Raw genomic sequence first — 22,567 nt, forward strand, 5'->3', positions numbered from 1 at the left:
GAGGAGGTTACAACAGTGGCCACACTGATAAGGTGGAGACTGTCAGGGCCCTGCCTGTATGACCTCAGCCTGCCCTGAAGGTCGCCTTCAGAACCCTCCCCAAGAAGCCTGTGGATCTCAGGCTTTCTGACTTTCAGGGAGGGCTTTTCCTGCTGCAGGAGTGCTTGGCCTAGGCATGGAGAAAGACAGATGTACACAAGAGCAAACACCCCTGGGGTGACTTCAACTAGCGAGAGGCAGGACAGATGGAAAAAGACAGCAGTTTCTTCGTCCCTCGGTGGGACAATGCTTTACGGGGTCCCCAGTGGGCTCAAACCCGAGTTGCCCAGGCACTAACCCACCTACACTCAGCTTTGCTGACCTCCCCCATTCCTGTCTCACATCTCCCTCCCTCATGTCCTTAGACTCAAATTCTTGTCTTAGGATCTTCTTTGGGGAAATCCAGTGAACCTACAAACTCACTCGGGAGACAAAGAAAAGGACCTCCAAATTGTCATCAACTCCTGTTTTCCCCCAAGTAATTCAAATAGCAGAATGCTAAAATAATTCAAGTTGAGAATCCTCTAAACCCGAGTTGCCTGACATGTTTGCAATGGTATTTTAACATATCCCTCAGTATCACAAAAATCCATAAAGTGTTCATTCAAATGAAATTTGAAGGACGTGGAAAACCCAGGCATATTCTCTGAAATAATTATTATCTGATGCCCAAAATACAATGCTCTCGCATTTCTCATTCTCTAAACTTAAAGATAATCCTTTGGTATTTGGGTCTTTGGACTGGCTGCTCCGTTCAGCTCTTTGTTAACTCTAAATAACATTTCCTATACTGCAAAATAACATAATACCTTGAATCAAACCAATTGTACTTGGTAAACTTTACTTGAATGTTATTTTCCATCAACATCACATGCCCATTAGAAAACAAAGAACAGCTGGCTTTTCACTAAAGTGATTAGTTTTCTATGATTGAATTCTGCATATTCAGTATTACCTATCTTCCCTCTATCTCTCTTGAATTATTCCAAATTAGATTTCTATATCTAAGACACCTCAGTTTACTTTAGTGGAGGGGATAGACTGAATGGGAATAGAGTCAAAAGTAGAGAAGAATTTTGCTTCTCTAATACTTTTCAGTTCATATGGGGTAAATAAAACAAAAAGACAATTTTAACACCATGCAGTCAATAAATGTCAGTTTCCAGGAATCAATTTCAAAACTATGGTTAATTCATAGTCCCTCTTTCTCTCCCTCTCTCTAGATATACATTCACACACTATCATGCTACCTAGACTTACACTGTCTGCAGCCACTGATACAGAATGAGAACATCTAGGAACTCAATTACTTGACACAAATAACACTTCATATTGGTAAAATAAACACTTTCTAATACAAAAACTACTTTCATTCCGTCAATTATAGCTACTCATCACAAACTCAGAATTGAAAGTCAGATCTTGATTGATATTATATCCGAAGCTCATATGATGCTGTATCCTAAGCTCAATAACAGAATATTACCTTTTTCAAGTTCTTTTCAATCCACAGGCTTCCACAGCTGTTTTCTGGTCATCCAGAGTTTGAAGAGAAATTTTTCCTGCAGTACCAGTTTCCAAAATGCTTTGTAGCATCTTCTCAAAAAGCAAATTGGAAGAAGCCAATCAGAAATAAGGTAGAATTGGCCAGGCGTGGTGGCTCACACCTGTAATCCAGGACTTTGGGAGGCCAAGGCGGGCGGATCACCTGAGGTCAGGGGTTTGAGACCAGCCTGGTCAACATGGGAAACCCCGTCTCTGCTAAAAATATAAAAATCAGCCAGGCATGGTGGCACTTGCCTATAATCCCAGCTACTTGGGAGGCTGAGGCAAAAGAATCACTTGAACTTGGGAGGTAGAGGTTGCAGCGAGCCAAGAATGCACCACTGCAGTCCAGCCTGGGTAACAGAGAGAGACTCCGTCTCAAAAAAAAAAAAGAAAGAAAGAAAGATAATGAAGGTAGAATAAATAAAAACATCACATTCATTCATTCAATTTTATTGAGATGTAATTAAAGCCTAAGCATTATATTCTTAAAGCTCTGGATGAGAGACTTGGCAAGTGTCAGTTACTTCTTTCAAAGATGAGACTGGTGGCTGTGTAGTCGTTTGCTCCTCAAAGGATGGTCTGAGGACCAGAATCCTCAGAAACCCTGTGGGAGCTTGTCAGAAATGCAGAATTTCAGGTTTCACCCCAGACCAGCTGAATCAGAATATGCATTTAAACGCAATCCTCAGGTCACTTCCATGGGCCACCTAAATTTGAGGAGCAGCTTTCTACGCTGTGATATGCCAGTATCAACACTTGTTTCAGCACTTTGCTTTTGCTTGTTTCAGCACCAGAACACGGTTATGGTGGAAAACACTAGAAATGAAGATTCTTTCCCCAGGGATGGGGGATGCAAGTTACCAAAGAAGTGGCAAGAAAAGGTACAGACAACCAGAATGTAGTTAAAAGGGTTCCTGACTCTTCTGCCCCCAAGAACAGGCCCTGCAATGATAACTGGACTCCATCCAACCCAACAAATGTTAGCTTGTCCAGTGATCCCACATAGTGTTGTCATGAGGACTTGCTTTTCATTGTCCGATCTTCAGCCTATTCAGCTGTAGAACAAGGAGATAGCGCAAAACAGATTCCATGGAGCTCTAAGGTTCTACTAGGATTATAGATTAAAAAAAAAACTAATAGGCTGATTATATACTGCAGGGAGAACAGTCGCGTAACATGAGAAATTTTGCACAGTTATGCAAATTACTTTGTGATCTTGGACAATCTTTATGTCAAAATGTGATTATTGCTCCATTGAAAGTAGCCATTTCTTTACCTTCTTTCTAACCTCTGCAGGACTTATTGTTTCTTTCTTCTCTCTCTTTTTTTTTTTTTTTTTTTTTGGTGAGATGGCGTCTCACTCTGTCACTCAGGCTGGAGTGCAGTGGCACAATCTTGGCTCACTGCAACCTCTGCCTCCTGGGTTTAAGTGATTATCTCACCTCAGCCTCCTGAGTAGCTGGGACTACAGGTGTGTGCCACCATGCCTGGCTATTTTTTTTTTTTTCTGTATTTTTAGTAGAGACAGGGTTTCACCATGTTAGCCAGGCTGATCTTGACCTCCTGACCTCAGGTGATCCACCTGCCTCGGCCTCCCAAAGTGTTGGGATTACAGGCGTGATCCAAGAACTTATTATTTCTTTCCACTTTACAAAAGTCAACTAGAAGGCACATGCAAATCAGAGAAGGGAAAACATCTATGAGAGAGTGGAAGAGAGAAAGGATGAAGAACATAAGAAATATTTGCAGAAACACTGGATTATGAGAATTCCTAAAAACCAATGTGACCCCATCTTGCTCTCCAGAGCTTAATTTCTTTTGCAGTGTTTCATTTCCCAATTATAAAGTAGGATTGTTCTTTATTACTGCTAGAAATGGGAACATATCTTTGTTAACCTCCCAGGCATCCCTGCATGATGTTTGAGTGGCCACACACATTAACAAACAAAATGTGAAATCCTTGTGGCTCGGCCGGGCGTGGTGGCTAAAGCCTGTAATCCCAGCACTTTGGGAGGCCGAGACGGGCGGATCACGAGGTCAGGAGATCGAGACCATCCTGGCTAACACGGTGAAACCCCATCTCTACTAAAAAAATACAAAAAACTAGCCGGCCGAGCTGAGATCCGGCCACTGCACTCCAGCCCAGGCGACAGAGCAAAACTCCGTCTCAAAAAAAAAAAAGGGAAATCCCTGAGGCTCAACAACCCTTGGGATGATATACCATATTAGCTACCAGCCACTGTATGACCTATTTTCCCTTACATGTTATGCCTAAGTTTCTCTCAAAGCACTGTCTCAAACTCATCTCTGCTCTTTTATAGGAAATTCTAATTTAGGATACTTAGGCCATACTGAAGAAAGGTGACAAAATGAATAGCTACAATGTCTCATGAATCTTGGGTTTCCATTCACCCTGGTAGTCAAGAGAAATTCTTGCATTATGGAAGTTGAAGTTGGATAGGACTTTCTCAGCTGAACACTGTCATCTGCCAGAGCTTCAGGCAAGAACCCAGAAAAGATGAAACTCCAGACATGACAAAATAAGCCAAGGAATACCAGGCCAAGATGTGAAAGGCCAGATGAGAACAAGCAGCGTACACGATTCTGTTGCCAACAGATCTCCCCTAACAGTGTTGTGCACCAAATTTTCATAGTGAATGTCAGCAAAAATGCCAGTTGAGGTGGGTGGTCAAAAGAGAAGCACAGTCTATGACAAAGTCACCCCAGAGAAGTCCTTTTTCCTTTTACTCCCGAGAAATTACTAGAAGAAATTAAAATCCTTTTGAGTATTGCATTTATCTTTGCAGTAATATTATTTGTTCTTAAGGAATCTCTATCAAATTTGCATCTTGTCTAATTTAGCAAGGAATGTCACCAGGATAAGACAACAGCAAAATCCTTTAGGGTGTGCAAAATGGCTTAAACTAAAACTCCATGCAAACAACGTACAAGACGCTTTCTTACTAAACACCCAAACGTTGAGTTCTATGTGCATAACTGCCCTTCAACCCTCACCCTCTCAAACTCAGTACAAAACAACCCTCGTTCTAGCTCTGCATTTCCAATGAATGCCTCTTCCTCCAGACATCCCTCGTTTTTGTTCATGATACTATGACATTCCTAAACTGGAAACGTGAGAATCATGTGGACTGCTCGCTCCCTCCTTCGTTGCCTGAGTTTAAGCAAATAATATTGATTAGTTTTTCCCAATATTTTCTGTAATCAACTATTTCGTTTTTGTTTCTACAATGATCAGTCTAGTTCATGCACCTGTTATGCTCACTTCCACCATTCAGAAAGATTCTTAGCTCCCATTTACTCATGAGTTCATCTGATGCATATTTGAACACCTGTTGTGTGCTGGAGGCACTATGCTAGGTGTTGAGGATAGAAAGGTGAGCACAGTAGACGTGGGGCCACTCCTCGAGGAGTTTACAAGCTGCTGGCTCTTCCCACCATAATAGATTTTACAGATTACCGTCAGATTAACCCTGCTAACATGCTCTTTGAATTATATTTTTAACCCTGTTCCAATACCCCTACTGGTAGTGAAAACAAAACAAAGCAAATCACAATGAGGTATCACCTCACCCCAATTAAAATGGCTATTGTCAAAAAGACACAAAATAAGAAATGCTGGCACTGACTGGAGAAAGGGAACTCTTATATACTGTTTGTGGGAATTCACATTAGCATAGCCATTACAGAAATCAGTATGGAAGTTCCCCAAAAATCTAAAAATAGAACTGCCATATGATGTAGCAATCCCACTATTGGGTATACATGCAAAGGAATTAAAATCAATATGTCAGGACATATCTGCACTCCTGTGTTTATGGCACCGTTATCCACAATAGCCAAGATATGGAATCAACCTAAGCGTCCATCCACAGATGAACAGATAAAGAAAATGTGGCATATATACACAATAGAATACTCTTTGGCCATAAAAAAGTCAAAATCTGTCATTTTCAAAAATATGGATGAACTTGAAGAACATTATGCCAACTGAGATAAGCTAGGCACAGAAAGACAAATACCGTATCACCTTACTCATATGTGGAATCTAAAGAGGTTGATATGATAGAAGTAGAGAGCAGAATAGTGGTTACCAGGGGATGGGGTGGGGTGGGGATGAGAGGAGGGCACTGGGAGAGAAGGTCAATGATTATAAAGTTACCATTAGATACTAAGCTCTGTTGCTCTATTGTATAATAGGGTGACTGTGGTTATAATAATATAAAATTACAATATGTTATATGTTTCAAAACAGGTAATTTTAAATGCTCTCACAACAAAGAAATGATAATTGTATGAGATGACAGATATGCTAAATACCCTGATTTGATTTTTGCACAATGTATTCAGGTGTAGAAATATCATACTGTACCACATAAATATGTATAACTATTATGTGTCAAAATTTGTTGTATATATGGTTATAATCTGTCACCTAGGCTGGAGTGCAGTGGTGCCATCATGACTCACCGCAGCCTCAACCTCCCAGGTTCAAGCGATCCTCCCACCTCAGCCTCCTGAGTAGCTGGGACTACAGTCGTGTGCCACCATGCCTGGCTAACTTTTGTACTTTTTTTTTTTTTTATAGAGACTTGGTTTTGCCATGTTGTCCAGGCTGGTCTTGAACTCCCGGGCTCAAGCATCCCTCCTGCCTCAGCCTCTCAAAGTGCTGGGATTACAGGCATGAGCCACTGCACCTGGCCTTGGGTCAATTTTTTTTTTAAAAAGTAAACCACTTCTATAATTCTAAAGCTTTACAATCTGGCTTCTATCTACTTCTCTAATTCATATTTCATTATTCTCTTAACAAACCATCTGGGTGAAACCAGCTGGCTGGGTCTCCATCTCAAGACACTCTACTTTCCTTGCACTCTGCTTTATTTTTGACCTTTCTGGCTGCAGAAGGAATATTCCCTCCAATGATATTCTTTCATTTGCCATATGAAAAATGTTCTCTCTTCTCTGAACTTAATTGTTTAGTCCAGGTATATGTTACTTAATGTATTTTATACATATATATATATATATATATGTACTTTGTCACATAAGAGACATTTTGCTAAGAAAGAACATGCTTTCCCCTACTAAAATTGATTCCTACTTTTAGAACCATTTGGTTCTTTTATTTAATTAATTAATTTATTAGTTTAATTTTTAATTGACAAGGTAAAACTTTCCCATATTTATGGGGTACATTGTGATGTCTTGATGTACATATACATACACTGTGGAATGTTTAAATCAAATAATTACATATTTATCACTTCACATATTGATCATTTTTTTTTGTGATGAGAACATTTAAAATCTACCTTCCTAGCAATTTTCCAGTACACATACATTAATTGTAGTCATCATGCTGTACAATAGACCTCCCAAAGTCATTCCTCCTGTCCAGTGAAATTCTGTACCCTTTGACCAACATCTCCCCACTCCCAACTGCATCCTTTGTCCAGCCCCCATGCTACTCTGCTTCTATGAGTTTGATTTTTTTTTTTAGTAGAATCTTTTGGTTCTTAAGGGCAGGGATCATTGTACCTTGCATCCCCCATAGGACCTCATATATTTCCTTGATCAAAGATGTCATTAGTAATGATACTGCCTGATATGTTTTGGCTGTGTCCCCACCCAAATCTCATCTTGAACTCCCACACGTTGTGGGAGGGACCTGGTGGGAGGTAACTGAATCATGGGGTCAGGTCTTTCCCATGCTGTTCTCATGATAGTGAATACGATTCATGAGATGTGATGGTTTTATAAAGGGCAGTTCCCCTTTGCAAGTTCTCTTGCTGGCCACCATGTAAGACGTGACTTTGATTCTCATTCACCTTCTGCCATAGTTGTGAGGCCTCCCCAGCCATGTGGAACTGTGAGTCCATTAAACCTCTTTTCTTTATAAATTACTCCATTGTGGGTATGCCTTTATTAGCAGCGTGAGAAAAGACTAATGTACTGCTATTATCAAGAGATTCATTTTAAGGTTTCATTGTGGTGTCCGTAAGCATCTCCATTATTAATTAGGTATATATTTTAAAAACTTATAAACCATATGCAGAAACCTATTACATTGAAAGCCTAATTTGGAAATAAATTTTCTTTACTTTGGAAGGGGTGCCGTGGTGCCCAGTGATGAATTAGGGGCCACCAGGTGTCACTATGTCGATGTTAGCCTGAGTTCCCCAGGTTGGGATCTGGGTGAGGGAGGGTCTCAAATTCTGTACTGTGGTGGTAAACAGAATTTCCACTTACTCACCAGATAATCATGTTTCCAATATGAGTTTCTCTTCAGAATCCTTTATGGAGCCTGGTGCTATTCCTTAAAGCTACACTCCCCACCCCCAGCCAGCATGACAAGTAGAGGTTTAAGGATGAATAGTCAGGTCTAATGGGGAATTTATTTTCTCTGTTGGCTCATGTCACTGCCTCAGCTTGGTTTTATATAGTGTTTTGTGAGTCTAATGTTGCTTATTTGAAAAATGAACACAATATAGGATGCTTGAGTGGTTTGAGTCCAAAAAGAAAACTGCGTATTTGCCAGAAAGAAGGAAAAGGAAAATACATAATAGAAACATTTACAAAATCTAATCCGAAAAGAAAGGTTTACAACGTTTAAAACTATCTACGTATACATACGAATAAATTTTATTAATTTATATGTTCTTGGTAGCTTGACAATCCCAAACATCAGTGGAAGCCAATATTTAAGAAGGTATAAAAAGCAAATCAACCTTGGGCAGGCACAGAAACTCTCCAACCTGTTTTGTTTTTGTCAAAGCTCATTGGACAGCAAAATCTGAAATCCTTTAGAGGAAAAAGAAAGGCTTTTAAACTAACATGGGTGTGCTTTATGTTACAAAAGTTATTAAAGAGGAGAATATTGTGTTTAATATAGAATGTTATTATATCTTGGAAATGCCCCCTTAAATACAGAAGAAAATGAATAGCAAAAGGTTATGGAAAACAATTATTCAACCAAGGGACCAGTAACATTTAGGTAGCAAATGAAGAATTCTAACCGCAAAACTGTATCTTCCATGGAAGCTATTTTCTACCCCTTTGCTCTATAAACTCCGAAGATATGAATGCCTCCACAAACAGAATGAATAAATCTCCAGTTCTCTATGGTGACAAATCCAGAAAATGGCAGGTTTTATCTTAAAGAAGCTCCACTGCTGCACAAAAGCTCTCATGCACAAATAATGGAATTCTCAAATTGGGATAAATGTGCTTTTAAGAATTTTTATTTTGATCATTTATTTCAGGAAACACTTGTGGATCATGCAACATAGCTTTGAATTACAGAGCAGATAAGGAAAATCTAAAAGGAAAAAAAAATTAGGGCAGGCCTTTATTAATTTTTAAAGTATGTCTTTGCTATACTCTTATAAAGAGCCAAATAGGGTAGCCGAATCTCTGGAGATCACCAGTATAATTTCTTTATCATGTTCCATTTAAAATTTAATTATGCAGTCTACCACAAGAAGAATCTGAGAAGTCTAAATAGGTCACACAGCGAGTAACTTAACAATATTCTAAAGTTTTCCTCGTAAAGATCATTCCTTTGATAGTCTGTTACACACCAGAGCACTATATTACAAAACAAGTGTAATTTAATTCACTCACTACGGATTCTTATATGCATCTGTAAAGAATTTGGAGAATTAATGAACAGCACATTTGCGATGGAACTGCCCGTGATAGGTGGGCAGTATTTGCATATATACTTCCTTTAAGCGATTGTTATTTTCATGTTTTACAGCAAGGTCAGGGGACTTTTACATTTAATGCTTTGGGTATTCTCTTTTAAATCATCAACAATAACTCATAGCAAGGCAACAATCTAGGCACTGCATAATTAAAATCTGAATTACAGGGTTATATGCCCGATGGCTTGATGCACTCTCATCTCCACCTCAAATTTCAACTAACAGGTAACTTTAATTTCCTTATAATAAGATAAACAGCAAACACTGTTTTAAGCACTTTACATGTATCATGTCACTTACTTCTCAGAACAGCTGACCCTATGATTACCCATTTTACAGATGAAGAAACTGAGGCAGACAGAGGCGAAGAAACTTGCACAAGGTCAAAGACCAAGTAAGTGGCTGAACTGGGATTTTAACATAAGCCGGAGTTTGGCTCTAGATCATATGCATTGCATCACTTTGCTGGGCTGCTCCTTATAATGTAATACAGTATCTTTTCTTAGATTTGAACACACCTAAGCACTGGTAAAATAATTAGCATAATCCTCTCTTTCAGCAAACTGAGATAACAGCTACCATGTATTGATTGCTATGTGGCAGGCATTGAGCTAAATACTTTACATGGGTTATCTCCACACAGTGATACTATGAGATGGGTATTATAATCCTTCCAATGTTATAAATGAAAAACTGAGGCAGAGAGAATAACTATAATAACTTGTTTAAGTTCACATGATTAAGAAATGGCAGACACAAGATTCAAGTATTTCTGAGCCCAAAGCCTGACCTCTTAGCCTCCAGGTTAACATGGCCTCGAAAGCAACACCTCTGTGCAGCTTGGCAACAACCGGATTTAGGTTAATAGCTTTCCAGCCAATTAGATGAATTTTTCCAGGTGCAAAAATCTACGGAGCAGTGAGAAGAGTGAGAAGGGTGAGAGAAGGCAGAAATCATACATCTTGTCTACCCCTGGTTCTTTAGGAGAAGGTTTCCTCAATCCTTCCTCCCTCCTTTCCTAATTCAAACATTTATTCATTGATTCAAACATTTATTAATCCACTCAAACACTTATTAATTCATTTAAACATCTATTCAGATGGTCAAACACTTATGCAAATATTTATTCAGTGCCTACTATGTTCCAGGCACTGCTAGGCACTGGGGACAAAAAATGAATAGTAATAAGGTTTTAGTGTGTTTCCTACTTAGTGGAGAAGGTGTAAAAGTCCTCTAGTCAATTACATTATTGGGTGACACAGATGGTAGGATGGGGCTAAAACTGGGGTCTTTGGGAACCAACAGAAGGAACATAAAACTCTTCAGGGCAGAGAAGGTATCAAAGAAACCTAGGATGTGTCTAGAACAGTGGTCAGCAAATCTTTCTATAAAAGTAAACAGTAAATATTTTCAGTTTGGGGGCTATACCATCTCTGCCATAACCACTCAACTGTGATGTTATAGCACAAAAATGGTACAGACAACACATAAATAGATGTTATGGCTGGATCTAGAAGAAATCTGGATCTAGAAGAAAAAGTGGTAGAGAATTTGATAGGGGAGAAAAAGAGCAGAGAGATGACACAGCACTTCGAAATAGAAGGAAGAACACGTGCAAAGTCTAGGAGAACAGATGTCAGTTTTCTTATCTCTGGAATGGAGGCTCATACAGTCATTCAAAACATTTATTGACTGCCAGTTCTGTTCAGGGGCCTACAAATACAGGAATAAACCAGACAGGCAAGGGAAACATTGTTCTGGAGCTAAGGGGAAGGGAACAGATCATATATAAATCAATGAATAAAAACAGATGACAATAAATATGACAAGAAGTGTATTGGGGGGTTACTTCATAGGGTGGTGAAAGGAGAATTTTCTGTGGAAGTAAGTGGGGAGAAAGGCCAGTGTGTCAGAAGCAAAGTAAATGAGAAAGAAAGTAGCAGGCAATGAGGCTGCAGAGGTAGATAAAAGCAGCCCTTGGAACCAAAGTACATTGTGCTGATTTTATTCTAAGCAATAGGAAACTCTTACATGATTTTATGAAAAAAACAATATTTTGATGGATGACTTTTCAGAGATCATTTGGACTTCTATGTAGAGAATGAATTGCAAAAGAGGAAGTGGGAAGGACCATTTGGAAGGCCGTTTAACAGTTCAGGTGGGAGTTTACAGTAGCTTGGAAAGAGATAGAGAAAGTAGACAAATTGAAGATAAATTTTAGGCTGGGCATGGTACCCCATGCCTGTAATCCCAGCATTTTAGGAGGCCAAGATGGGAGAGCTGCTTGAGGCCCAGAGTTTGAGACCAGCTTGGGTAACATACCAAGACTGCATCTCCACAAAAAATGTTCAAAATTAGCCCAGTGTGGTGATGTGCACCTGTGGTCCCAGCTACTTGGGAGTCTGAGGCAGGATGATCACTTGAGCCCAGGAGTTGGAGGCTGCAGTGTGCTATGATCATGCTACTGAACTTTCATCTGGGCAACAGAGTGAGACCCATTTCAAAAAAAATAAATAAATAAAGATACATTTTGGAAGCTGAGCTAACAAGTTATCTGCTAAGTCTGAAAACAGAAAAAGGTGGTGTTTGTTTATTTTTTTAAATGTCCCTAGGTTCTCCTTTGAGTGTTGGGTATATGATGATAAGGTGGGCTGAAGTAGGGTTCAAGAGTTCTTTTCCAGCCACATCAAGTTTAAGGTTACGCTTCCAAGTAGAGAGTCACATTCGCAGCTGGGTATTCAGCTTTGAAGCTCAAGGAAGAAGTCAGGGCTAGAGATCTACAAATGAGAACCATCTGCATAAAGATGATCTTTAAAATCACGGAGCTAGATGAAATCTCTGTCCACTCCCTTCCCACAGGGGAACAGAGCAATGCCCAGGGCACCCTGGCACACCTCAACCTGCAGAGGCCAGTCAAGCTGGCAAGGAATAACAGAAGACTGATGGAGAATGGCCAGCGAGAGAGGAGGGAAACCTGGAGGGCTTGATGTCTCTACAATGAAGAGAGCACTTCATGGAGGAGGAAGTCGTCCCTAGGTTGAATGCGGCTGAGGGGCTAAATAGGATCACAGCTAAATGGCTATTGGGTTTACCCAGACGGAGAAGAAGAGCACCTACCTGACATGGATGCCATTCTTTAAGCACTTACAATCGATTCTCCCCTTACCCTGACTCCTACCTTTCTCCTTGCTGACAGAACAGGCCTTCCATTACAAAGGCTGAGAATCCCAGAAATCCAATGTCCCCTCCCTAAGGGATCAGGCATGGAAAAGGGATTCCTCCCCTAAAAAACAGTCCCATGGAAGAAGTTGGACGTGGTCCCCATGTGATGGCTGGAGTTGCTGTGAGCATGAGGTGCACGTTATCAACATGATGAAGATGGCAGACGGTATACCAGGGTGCTGGCTGTAGTCCATTTTGTGCTGTTATAACAGAATCACACAGACTGAGTAATTGACAAAGAACACAGATTCATTTCTCACAGTTCTGGAGGCTGGGAAGTCCAAGCTCAAAACACCAACATCGGTGTGAGTCTTCTTACGGTGTCCCCACATGGCAGATGGCAGAAGAGCAAGAGAAGACAAACATTGGGTCCTCACGTGGCAGAAGAGTGATAAAGGGAGTGAATCTGCCCCTACAAGCCCTTTTCACAGTGGCATTGATCTGCTCATGACGTCAGAGCCCTCATGACCTCACCACCTCCCATTCAGAGCCCTCATGACCTCACCACCTCCCATTCATTCCCACCACCCCAGAGTTACATTGAGGATTAGGCTTTCAGCACATGAATTCTGGGGGACACCTTCAGACCAATGAGGCTCTGAATTCGCCCTGGGCCTTCTCTGACCTCTTGAACCACAGCTACAAACTCAACCTGCATTTTTAGCCTGCTATAACTACAGAGTCTTTTCAATGGATTCAACCTGAGGAAAATAATAAAGAAGGACATTGTAAGAGAAAGGTTTGTGCAGCACAGACTATGAGTGGTAGATGCATTAGAAAAGGTGAGGAAGTAGGGGCTGGGGCAGGGAGGAAGAGACAGCACACCTCACCACCTGCAGCTGTGATCACAGAGTCTGGGTACCATGTGATGGTTGGGCACTGGGAGGAGAAAGTTGGGTTGTGAAAGGTATGGAAACCAGCCACGTAAGCCAGTGTGTTTGTTTAGTATTGTGAGCCAGGTAGTGAATCTGAAAGAAGAGGGTTTGGAGGGTGGCAAGGTCTGGGGACTCCATGGGCTATCCCCTGACCTGTGCTCACCCACTCTGACCTACCCACTCCAGTCCTGCTCAGAAGGTTGGTTCAGGATGCTGTCCTTACTGCCTCTGATCAGAACTAGCCCATCTCGCTGCTGAAATCCTTTGGGTTTTTTGTTTGCTTTGATGTTTTCCTAGTTCTTTATGGGTTAAACCCTTCCCCATAGCACTGGGATGATCGCTACCTTCTTCATGCCACTGAACCACTTCAGAGAAGAGATGGTGTCCTGTCTGTTTTCTCTCACAACCAAGGTACAGCACGTACTAAGTATATGCTAAGCCTACAACCATGCTTGGCATATACTTACTGCATGCTGTATCTTGGTTGAATTAACGATAGAGGACGAACTATGTCAATACGGAACAGTGCCAGGCATGGGCCCCAGGAGAGCTGGGGGAGCTGCTGTTTCTTAGGGATTATAAAGAAGACAGGAAGTATCCATCCATCGACTCTAGATGACTCTAGAGGTTGGCCTGGAAGTACCAGCGTATTTATCTCCCAATTTCTGAAAGTCTTTCAGAAGATGGCACTGTGTACCGAGGACAGCGAGAAATAGGAGGTCTTGTTACCTATCAAAGCCCTCCATGTAGAAAGGTGAGCTCTCAGAGATGATCTGAATTCTCTTTGCTTCCACTGTTTCTGCCTATTGCTCCCTGATCTGTCACATCCATGACTGAGAAATATATGGTCAACTGGAGAGGTAAGTCTCGCCTGTCCATTAAACGGGAACTGTTCAGTTCAAATTTCAGATAACAAAGATCTATGACTTAAGACCAGAATTTCTCATGCAAAACGACAGTATAATGGCTTTTGTCTCTGACAGTCATGCAAACCAGGCAGTTCTGTCTTCTTGGTAGAGGCTCTCAAACAGTGATCCTATGGTATACGCCAGTGTTCTAGGTATTGGGGGCTCCCCAATTGCTTAGATTGAATTGTTTCCTAACCGCCTCACAGAAGGCAAAAAAAGAGATCAAGTTACTGGATTAATATACAAGGGAAAAGTCTAAATTTTTCTTTCGTAACTTTACTTTAACTTTTGGCCCCTGCTTTCACTGGTTTATACTAAAATCTAGTACAAGATGACATCTGATTTATATTCCGAATTATTTTAAGCTTCATTGACGAATACTTCATGGTCCTCAGAGAACATCCTGACTTTTTGGTGTTGTGTATAAGAATCAGCATGTGAATCTCTACTGCAGTACTTAAGATACTTCTGTTAAGGTCTGTTATATCCCTTCATTTTCTAAACTGTTTAGTTTATGTTGAATAACAGTAGACTCTGTTAACAAGGAATTAAAATGCTCCCTTTTTACCAAAAACAGCAGCTCACAGTAAAACAGTAAAACCTCTGTTATATCAACCTCTGTTGATATAAACCTTGTTTATATATTTACTCTGCTATCCAAAATAAAATTTTCTCTCTTTATAGGCATTTACATTGAAACCTCATTCCATTTGAACACGTTGGGTTTCACCACGATTTAATTAAAACACATCTACTGAAACGCAACTGTCTTCATCCTAAAAACCAGATCTTGAAAAACATGATTGTAATGGGGAAAACAATTGCTCAGATTGCTAAATTGTCCTTTGCTACAAGCAAAAATAAAAGCAAGGAGTCATTTATAAGATTGAAAATGATTGTTTTCACAGTTCAAGAAATGGTTCCATACATCCCGTTTCCAGGACACTTCAAGATAAAGAGATCGGCATGAATAGTACATGTAGCCAGTTTAAGTGTTTGTTTTAATCCTGACAAGATCATTGGTTTTAATATTTATAATATAATTACAATGCTTAGTGCATGTTGCTCATATAATCCAATTTTTTTCTGGTGACTTATTACTACCAGGCTTTAATTTCAGCAATGGCAAGAATTCAAAAACACATTTAGGTTATCATTAGTAATGAAAAACAAACCTAGTGCCTGTTCAAGCACCTTGGGCACATATCTCATTTAGACTTCAAAGCATTTTTAACTACCCAGACGCAATCCACTGCTACAGGATGTGCACATTTTCACAGAATATTATCCACCAGTGGCCAGGGTACTCTAAATTAGTACCATGTAAGGTAATGATAGTGGAAATACTCCACCCTTATGCAACCAGTGTAAATGGCCTTTCAGAACATTTCAAGACAGTCATGGACAATGAAAACCAAACCATAAAACTGTTCTCAAATGCCACCGTCTTCCTTCACAGCCACATATCACTAGTTAGCCGTTGCCTGAGTTGCAATTTTCCATTTTTCCTAGACGTCACAGCGTAAGCGCACTTTTATGACTAAATGCAGAAAAAACTCAAAGTGTCATGTTCCACTAATCATTAGCCTACAAACACACAAAATAACTACAGGTGCCTTGTTTTCCACAGCACCGAGGTATTTCGGGGCTAATTTGTACTTTCCTTGTGACAGGCTGAAGAAATCTGAAAAAAGGCTGAAAGCTGAAACAACTGATGGAATTCTACGAGACTGTACAAACAAACAAACACTAGCAAAAGAAATAATCTGGACGCAAGGGAAGGATTCATCATCAAATAATCACATTATTTCATGTTAATGTGGGGAAGGGAAATACCTATCAATGGCTGCATCTCAAACTGCCCCTGGAGAAGTCAAAAGAATACTTGAAGCTGTATATTAGAAGCACGGTTGCGAAATCACTGACGTATATTTCTCACTTCTTTATTGCCAGGCAGTGCGGTGACTGCAAATTGCAGTTAGAATGGGCATGTTGGCATGTTGTTTATTTTCTACATGACTCGACATTAGAATAACAAAAATTCCTGAAGAAAAATAAGTAGGCTCATTACCAAAATACCACCCACCAAACTTAAGGAGAGAGCAGCCTCTCCCTTGAGTAATAAACCAGCTACAAAAGATCGTTCCTGGGGAATAAACGCATTGCTGCTTGGTATTCAAAATACAGCGCTACTTAATAGAATTCTGGGTGTTGACGGTGATTTCTCAGACATCTGAGTAATTTTCATCTGTGTGATTATAGCATGGAGTGGGTCTCTTCTGACAACACAGAGGTGGTCCACTCCTTAGCTGCTCTACAAAAGTTTGGAAGTCATTCCTCATTCCATTATTTCAGGATTAACTTCCTCAGCACAAACGTGGGTAGACACACAACACTCTCTCTCCCCACACATGATGGGATGCTCAGGTCTTCAGGGTGGACTTTTTCCAGAGTGAAAGCACAAAGACAAACAAACTCAGCAGGGAGACACAGACCAGAACACTCGGACAGTTTTAACCCTGAAAACTGGCACACCATGGAAATGTTTCTTTGGGACGTTATCCAAAGAATGAAGACATACAGTAATTTAAATATTTGGATCACAGTAAACAGTTTTTTTTGGCAATATTAATCATGATCCTATAAGCAAAGATTTTCTTTACATAAAAAAAGCAACCAAATGTGCTTATCTCCGGTAACAGATGGCAACAATTTGTACTTTCCCCTGTTCTCCAGCGCTGTTCATGACAACACTGTGCTCACTCTGCTTTTCGTGTTCTTGAGATTCTCTCGATTTCTACTTCCAACAGTTTCTAGGCAATATCCTAGGGCATATTAATACATTCACGCATGATTATCGAGTACCTTCAAAAACTAAAGCGCGAGACAGGCGCGGGGGCTCACGCCTGTAATCCCATCCATGCTTAGGTAGAAGGTCTAAGACTCCCTGAGGCCCCAGTCCCACACACCACTCTGAATCCACGCAGCCCTTTCCTGCTTCCATCCTTGTTCAGATGGAAGCCTGAGCTCTCCTCTCAGGCTAATCCTGTCTGTGCCCTGGATCCCGTGCCCTCTTGCTTCTCAAGGACTCCACCTCCTTCCCCCCTCTCCTGATGTCTTGTACGCATGTAGATGAGTAAGTTTCTCCTCTCTTTAAGAAACATCCGACCTGGCTGGGCACGGTGGCTCACACTTGTAATCCCAGCACTTTGGGAGGCCGAAGCAGGTGGATTACCTGAGGTCAGGAGTTTGAGACCAGCTGGCCAACATGGTGAAACCCCATCTCTACTAAAAATACAAAAATTAGCCAGGCGTGGTGGTGCACGCCTGTAATCCCAGCTATTCAGGAGGCTAAGGCAGGAGAATCGCTTGAACCCAGCGGCGGAATTTGCAGTGAGCCAAGATCATGCCACTGTGCTCCAGCCTGGGTGACAGAAGGAGACTCCAGCTAAAACAAACAAACAAAAACAAACAAAAAACAGAGAAACACCTGGCTGGGCACAGTGGTTCATGCCTGTAATCCTAGCATTTTGGGAGGCTAAGACAGGTGGATCACCTGAGGTCAGGAATGAGACCAGCCTGGTCAACATGGCAAAACCCCATCTCTACTAAAAGTACAAAAATTAGCCAGGTGCGGTGGCAGTCTCCTGTAATCCCAGCTACCCAGAAGGCTGAGGCAGGAGAATCACTTGAACCTGGGAGGCGGGGGTTGCAGTGAGTTGAGACTGCACCACTGCACACCAGCCTGGGTGACAGAGCGAGATTGTGTCTCAAAAAATAACAACAACAACAACAACAACAACAACAACAACAAACAAAGGCATGATCCTTGGTGCTCAGGAGAGATTCTAGATACATGCAATGCCCAGTAAAATACCTCTTAAATTATTGCCCGTTCCTCTCTCCCTCCCTCCCTCCCTCCCTTTCTTCCTTTCTTCTTCCCTCCCAAGTCTTCCCTCTCCCATCCCCTCTCCCTCCCTTCCTCTCTTCCTTCGTCCTTTCTTCCTGTCTTCCCAGTCTTACTCCCATCTCCTCTCCTGTCCTCCCTTCCTCTTTCCTTCCTTCTTTTCTCTATTTCTCCCTCTCTTCCATTAAATGCTGGTAATCATCCTTGATGGCTAGTTATCTAGAGCTTGCATTCTGTTAATCATGTCTTGAGTAATTATTGACATAAATATCAAAAACATATAAACCACATTAATACATTACATATAAAACACATTGATCAATTGCATATTAATTTCTTTCTATGATATAATATTACTAAGTATTTATTTCGATGACAATGAGAATTCCACCGCACTTATGCCATCAATACTATGATGTGAGCTCTTCAGGGGAAGCTCGGGATTCTTTCATAAATCTCTAAGTCCCCGAACACAGTAACAGTAATGAATATATTGAATAAAAAATCAATTCAATATGTTTTTCGATTGCCAATTCCCGTGAGCATAATAAAGGAAGCAGCATGTTTATGATTTCTATGGCATATCTAGCTCATATATACATCTCCAAATATACTATATGACTTCAAAGGAATATGAATAATCTCTCTAAGTCATTTATGAACATGAGCCTCATTACTTCTTGGTTACATCATGTATTTGTGACTCATGCATAATTTTTGGTATTTACATAGTGATGTATGAGGTATCAAAATCTGACACAAGGAAGACAAAATGAGAAGACCTCTTACAGAGGACATGGCACAGTACTTCTCTTTGTGGTTATAAGAAATCAGGCATAGAATAAGTAAAGCCAGCGTGCTCACCTTGGTAGACTCCCAGCTAACTCTGTGGCCGTCTCTCTGCAGGAAGGAGAAAAAGAAGATTAAGCGTGATTCAGTTCATTTTGGTGAATTACAAAAATATATTTAATCACATAATAAGTATTATGGTACCAGGTATAAAGAAGATACCATACATGCAGGTGGTTAGAAAGTTAAAATTGACTAATTGCATTTCTGGTTAATTCCCATTAATCATTCCAATGGTTACTTTCAATGGAAATTTTATACACGTGCAAAATATCTTCCTCTACTTTCTGGTAGTTGAATGCAACTGAGTTCAAAACATTAAAATGTAAAAATGTACAACATTCAGAAGGATAATAGAAGGAGAAACAAATCCCAAACCACCTTGTAGACATTTACATGTTAAACAAAGCACCCATGATCTCTCTCCAAGAATCTCTGAGAAACGTATTCCTTTTGGGATGTTGCTTCATGTTGACCTCTGTCACCCAAAGCTTATGAAGGAACACGGACAGCACAAAATGGAATTCTTTTAGCAGCAAATTGCTGTTTTTCATTTCTTTGTTATAAAGTTCTACCATTGGGGACTGTTGAAGGTAGATACTATAATTCAAATGGCACAAAAGAAAAGTCACTAAAGAAAGACTCTATAGCATATTAATAAAAATGACCAGGGACAAATTTCAGAACTAACTTTGTCCTAATTGCCATCTCTTGTCTTTCGTTTTCTCTTTTTATTTTCCAGACAGTGTCTCTCTCTGTTGCCCAGGCTGCAGTACACTGGCGTGATCTCGGCTCACTGCAACCTCTGCCTCCTGGGTTCCAGTGATTCTCATGCCTCAGCCTCCTCAGTAGCTGGGATTACAGGTGTGTGCCACCATGTCCAACTAACTTTTGTATTTTTAGTAGAGATGGGGTTTCTCCATGTTGGCCAGGCTAGTCTTGAGCTCCTGACCTCAAGTGATCTGACAGCCTACCAAAGTGCTGGGATTTGAACCACCGCACCCAGCCCATCTCTTTTCTTTCAATCAGAAATGTATTTGTGGAAAGAGAAGGGAACAATGAGTAGAAGGAGGAGATAGAGGCTTTATGTTGAACTCCTTTGAAAAGAGACAAGGGCTCAACTTTAGACCAAAGGATTAAAGGTGTAATTCTTAGCAACAATGGTGTAAAATCTCCTTAGTGTCATATAACTCCTTTAAGAATCTCATGAAAGATACAAACACCTTATATAGAGAAAATAACAATACATACATACACACACACTGTGGTACACACTTGCAGATGGTTCATCAGCCTCCTGAATCTAATGTGTCAATCCTGGTTAAGAGCCTCAGCTTTAAATGAACATTTTCTTTTCCTACTGTGTCAATTCAAACAAAGGACTTCCTTCTCAACAAAGGACATTCCCTGACCCTCCCAGCTATTAGAACTCGCTCTTCCTATTTACTCCCTGTGAAAACACCTGGGTACTTTGGAGAAGTGGTGGTTCCCACAGAGCCATACTTCCTTAAGAAATGAATAAGTTTAGTTTCTATAAAAATATTATTTCCTAAGTAATCATATTAAACAATCAGGTTTTATTGCTATAAAAATCGGCTTTGGGGAGAAAGTTTTCATTCCTTCAGCAAAACCAGAGTTGAAGGCATTGTCCACTATGCCACTGAAAGGTCACACACGTTCATCTCTTTGAAGAATTTAGTGTCTACATAAAAAATTTTTCTTTCCAAACAATCTGGAATTGTGGATACCCCAGCTAAAAAACAACCCTCCCTTTAGCCTTCCCTTAGGACATTTATTACAACAGAAGTATCTTTTAAACGTTTGTTTTATCCTTTATCTTTCTGTCATTTGAGACCAACATATATACTCAATAAATATTTATTAATCCTATCAGGAATGAATGAACTTTTCTGGCCTCATTGACCTTGAGGGTGAGATTCATGTTTACAGCTTGATCATAGTAACACTAACAGCACAGAGTTAAGATACAACTAAATTTCTTTTAGTCTAATCTTTTAACTTTTTATTTTTGCTTTCCAGACTATACATATTTTAATATGATGAGTCCCCTGGTATCTTTTAAAACGATGTTGTTCATACATTATAATAAATCCATTTAAATCACAGTGGAGCAGCATTTCTCAACCTTGACATTATTTTGAGCTAGATAATCTTTTGTTTTGGACATTGTTTTACCTTGGACATTGAGAAATGTTTAATAGCACCCCTGTCATCTACCCACTGATGCTGGTAGTACCACTCCCCACCCGCCCCATTGTAACTCCCAAACATGTCCTCAGACAATGCTAAATGTCCTCTGGTGACAAAGCTGTCATCAACTGAGACCACTGCAGTAAGGTCAAGCACAGCGGCTTATACCTGTGATCCTAGCACTTTGGGAGGCTGAGGCAGGAGGATGGCTTGAGCCCAGGAGTTTGAGACCAGCCAGGGCAACACAGTGAGACCCTGTCTCTACCAAACATTTAAAAAATTAGCTGGGTATCATGGTGCCTGCTTGTAATCCTAGCTACTTGGGAGGCTGAAGCGGGAGGACTGCTTGGGCCCAAGAGGTCAAGGCTATAGTGAGTCATGATTGTGCCACACCACTCCACTCCATCTGGGCAACAGAGTGACATTCTCTCTTAAAAACAAAACAAAACAAAACAACAATCCACTGCAATAGAAATGTCCACAATTGACCTCTGTTTCCAAAGCTTGCTTGATTGACCAACATCCTTTACTCGCATGGGAAAACACAGAGGCTGAAGCCTCCTAAGAGCACCTCCTTTCCTTTGGCTCCAGCTGCTTAAGTCTCCAAGCTTAGCAAGAGTATGTTGTGTTCGTTCCCCAACCCGCTTATGGTACTGGTAATCACTGTAATGTTTAAATTTAATTAAGCATGATTTAAAATTGATGAAATACAAGTGTGGAAAAATTCTTGTTTCTGTAAAAACTAAGTTGGAAACTTTGAAAAGATAAAACATGACAAGTCGCTTAAGAAAAACTGATGTTGAATTAGATACAAATGTCTCGAAGTTCTTTTTCCTTAAAAAAAAAAAAAAAAAAGAAGAAGAAGGAAATTCCAGTCCAGGTGCAGTGGCTCATGACTATAATCCCAGCACTTTGGGAGGCTGAGGCGGGTGGATCACTTGAGGCCGGGAGTCCAAGACCAGCCTGACCAGTATGGTCAAACCCCATCTCTACTAAAAATACAAAAATTAGCCAGGTGTGGTGGTAGGCGCCTGTAATCCCAGCTATTTGGGAGGCTGAGGCAGGAGAATTGTTTGAACCAGGGAGGCAAAGGTTGCAGTAAGCAGTGATAGTGCCACTGCATTCCACTCTGGACAACTGAGCAAAACTCTGTCTCTAAACAACAACAACAAAAAAATGAAATTCCAAATAGTGGAGTATGGGTGGATTTATGCACAAAAGACAACGCAGAACTTTATTCAGTGAAGCACACATTCAAAGACAAAGGTGTTGGCCCTACCTTGA

At 40.6% G+C, this 22,567-nt stretch overlaps 1 protein-coding gene across 10 annotated transcripts in view; it reads right to left on the reverse strand.

Annotated features, from left to right (window-relative positions):
- The window catches only part of CELF2 (CUGBP Elav-like family member 2), a 540,282-nt gene that overhangs the window by 398,179 nt on the left and 119,536 nt on the right, over positions 1-22,567 (reverse strand). For all 10 annotated transcript variants that reach the window (XM_033209735.1, XM_033209726.1, XM_033209725.1 and 7 more), the window contains exon 2: positions 19,088-19,123. In XM_033209735.1, coding sequence (XP_033065626.1) covers positions 19,088-19,123 — 36 coding nt within the window. The remainder of the gene's footprint in view (positions 1-19,087; positions 19,124-22,567) is intronic.

Source organism: Trachypithecus francoisi, unplaced genomic scaffold (assembly GCF_009764315.1).
Source record: "Trachypithecus francoisi isolate TF-2019V2 unplaced genomic scaffold, Tfra_2.0 Lachesis_group9, whole genome shotgun sequence".
NCBI lineage: Eukaryota > Metazoa > Chordata > Mammalia > Primates > Cercopithecidae > Trachypithecus > Trachypithecus francoisi.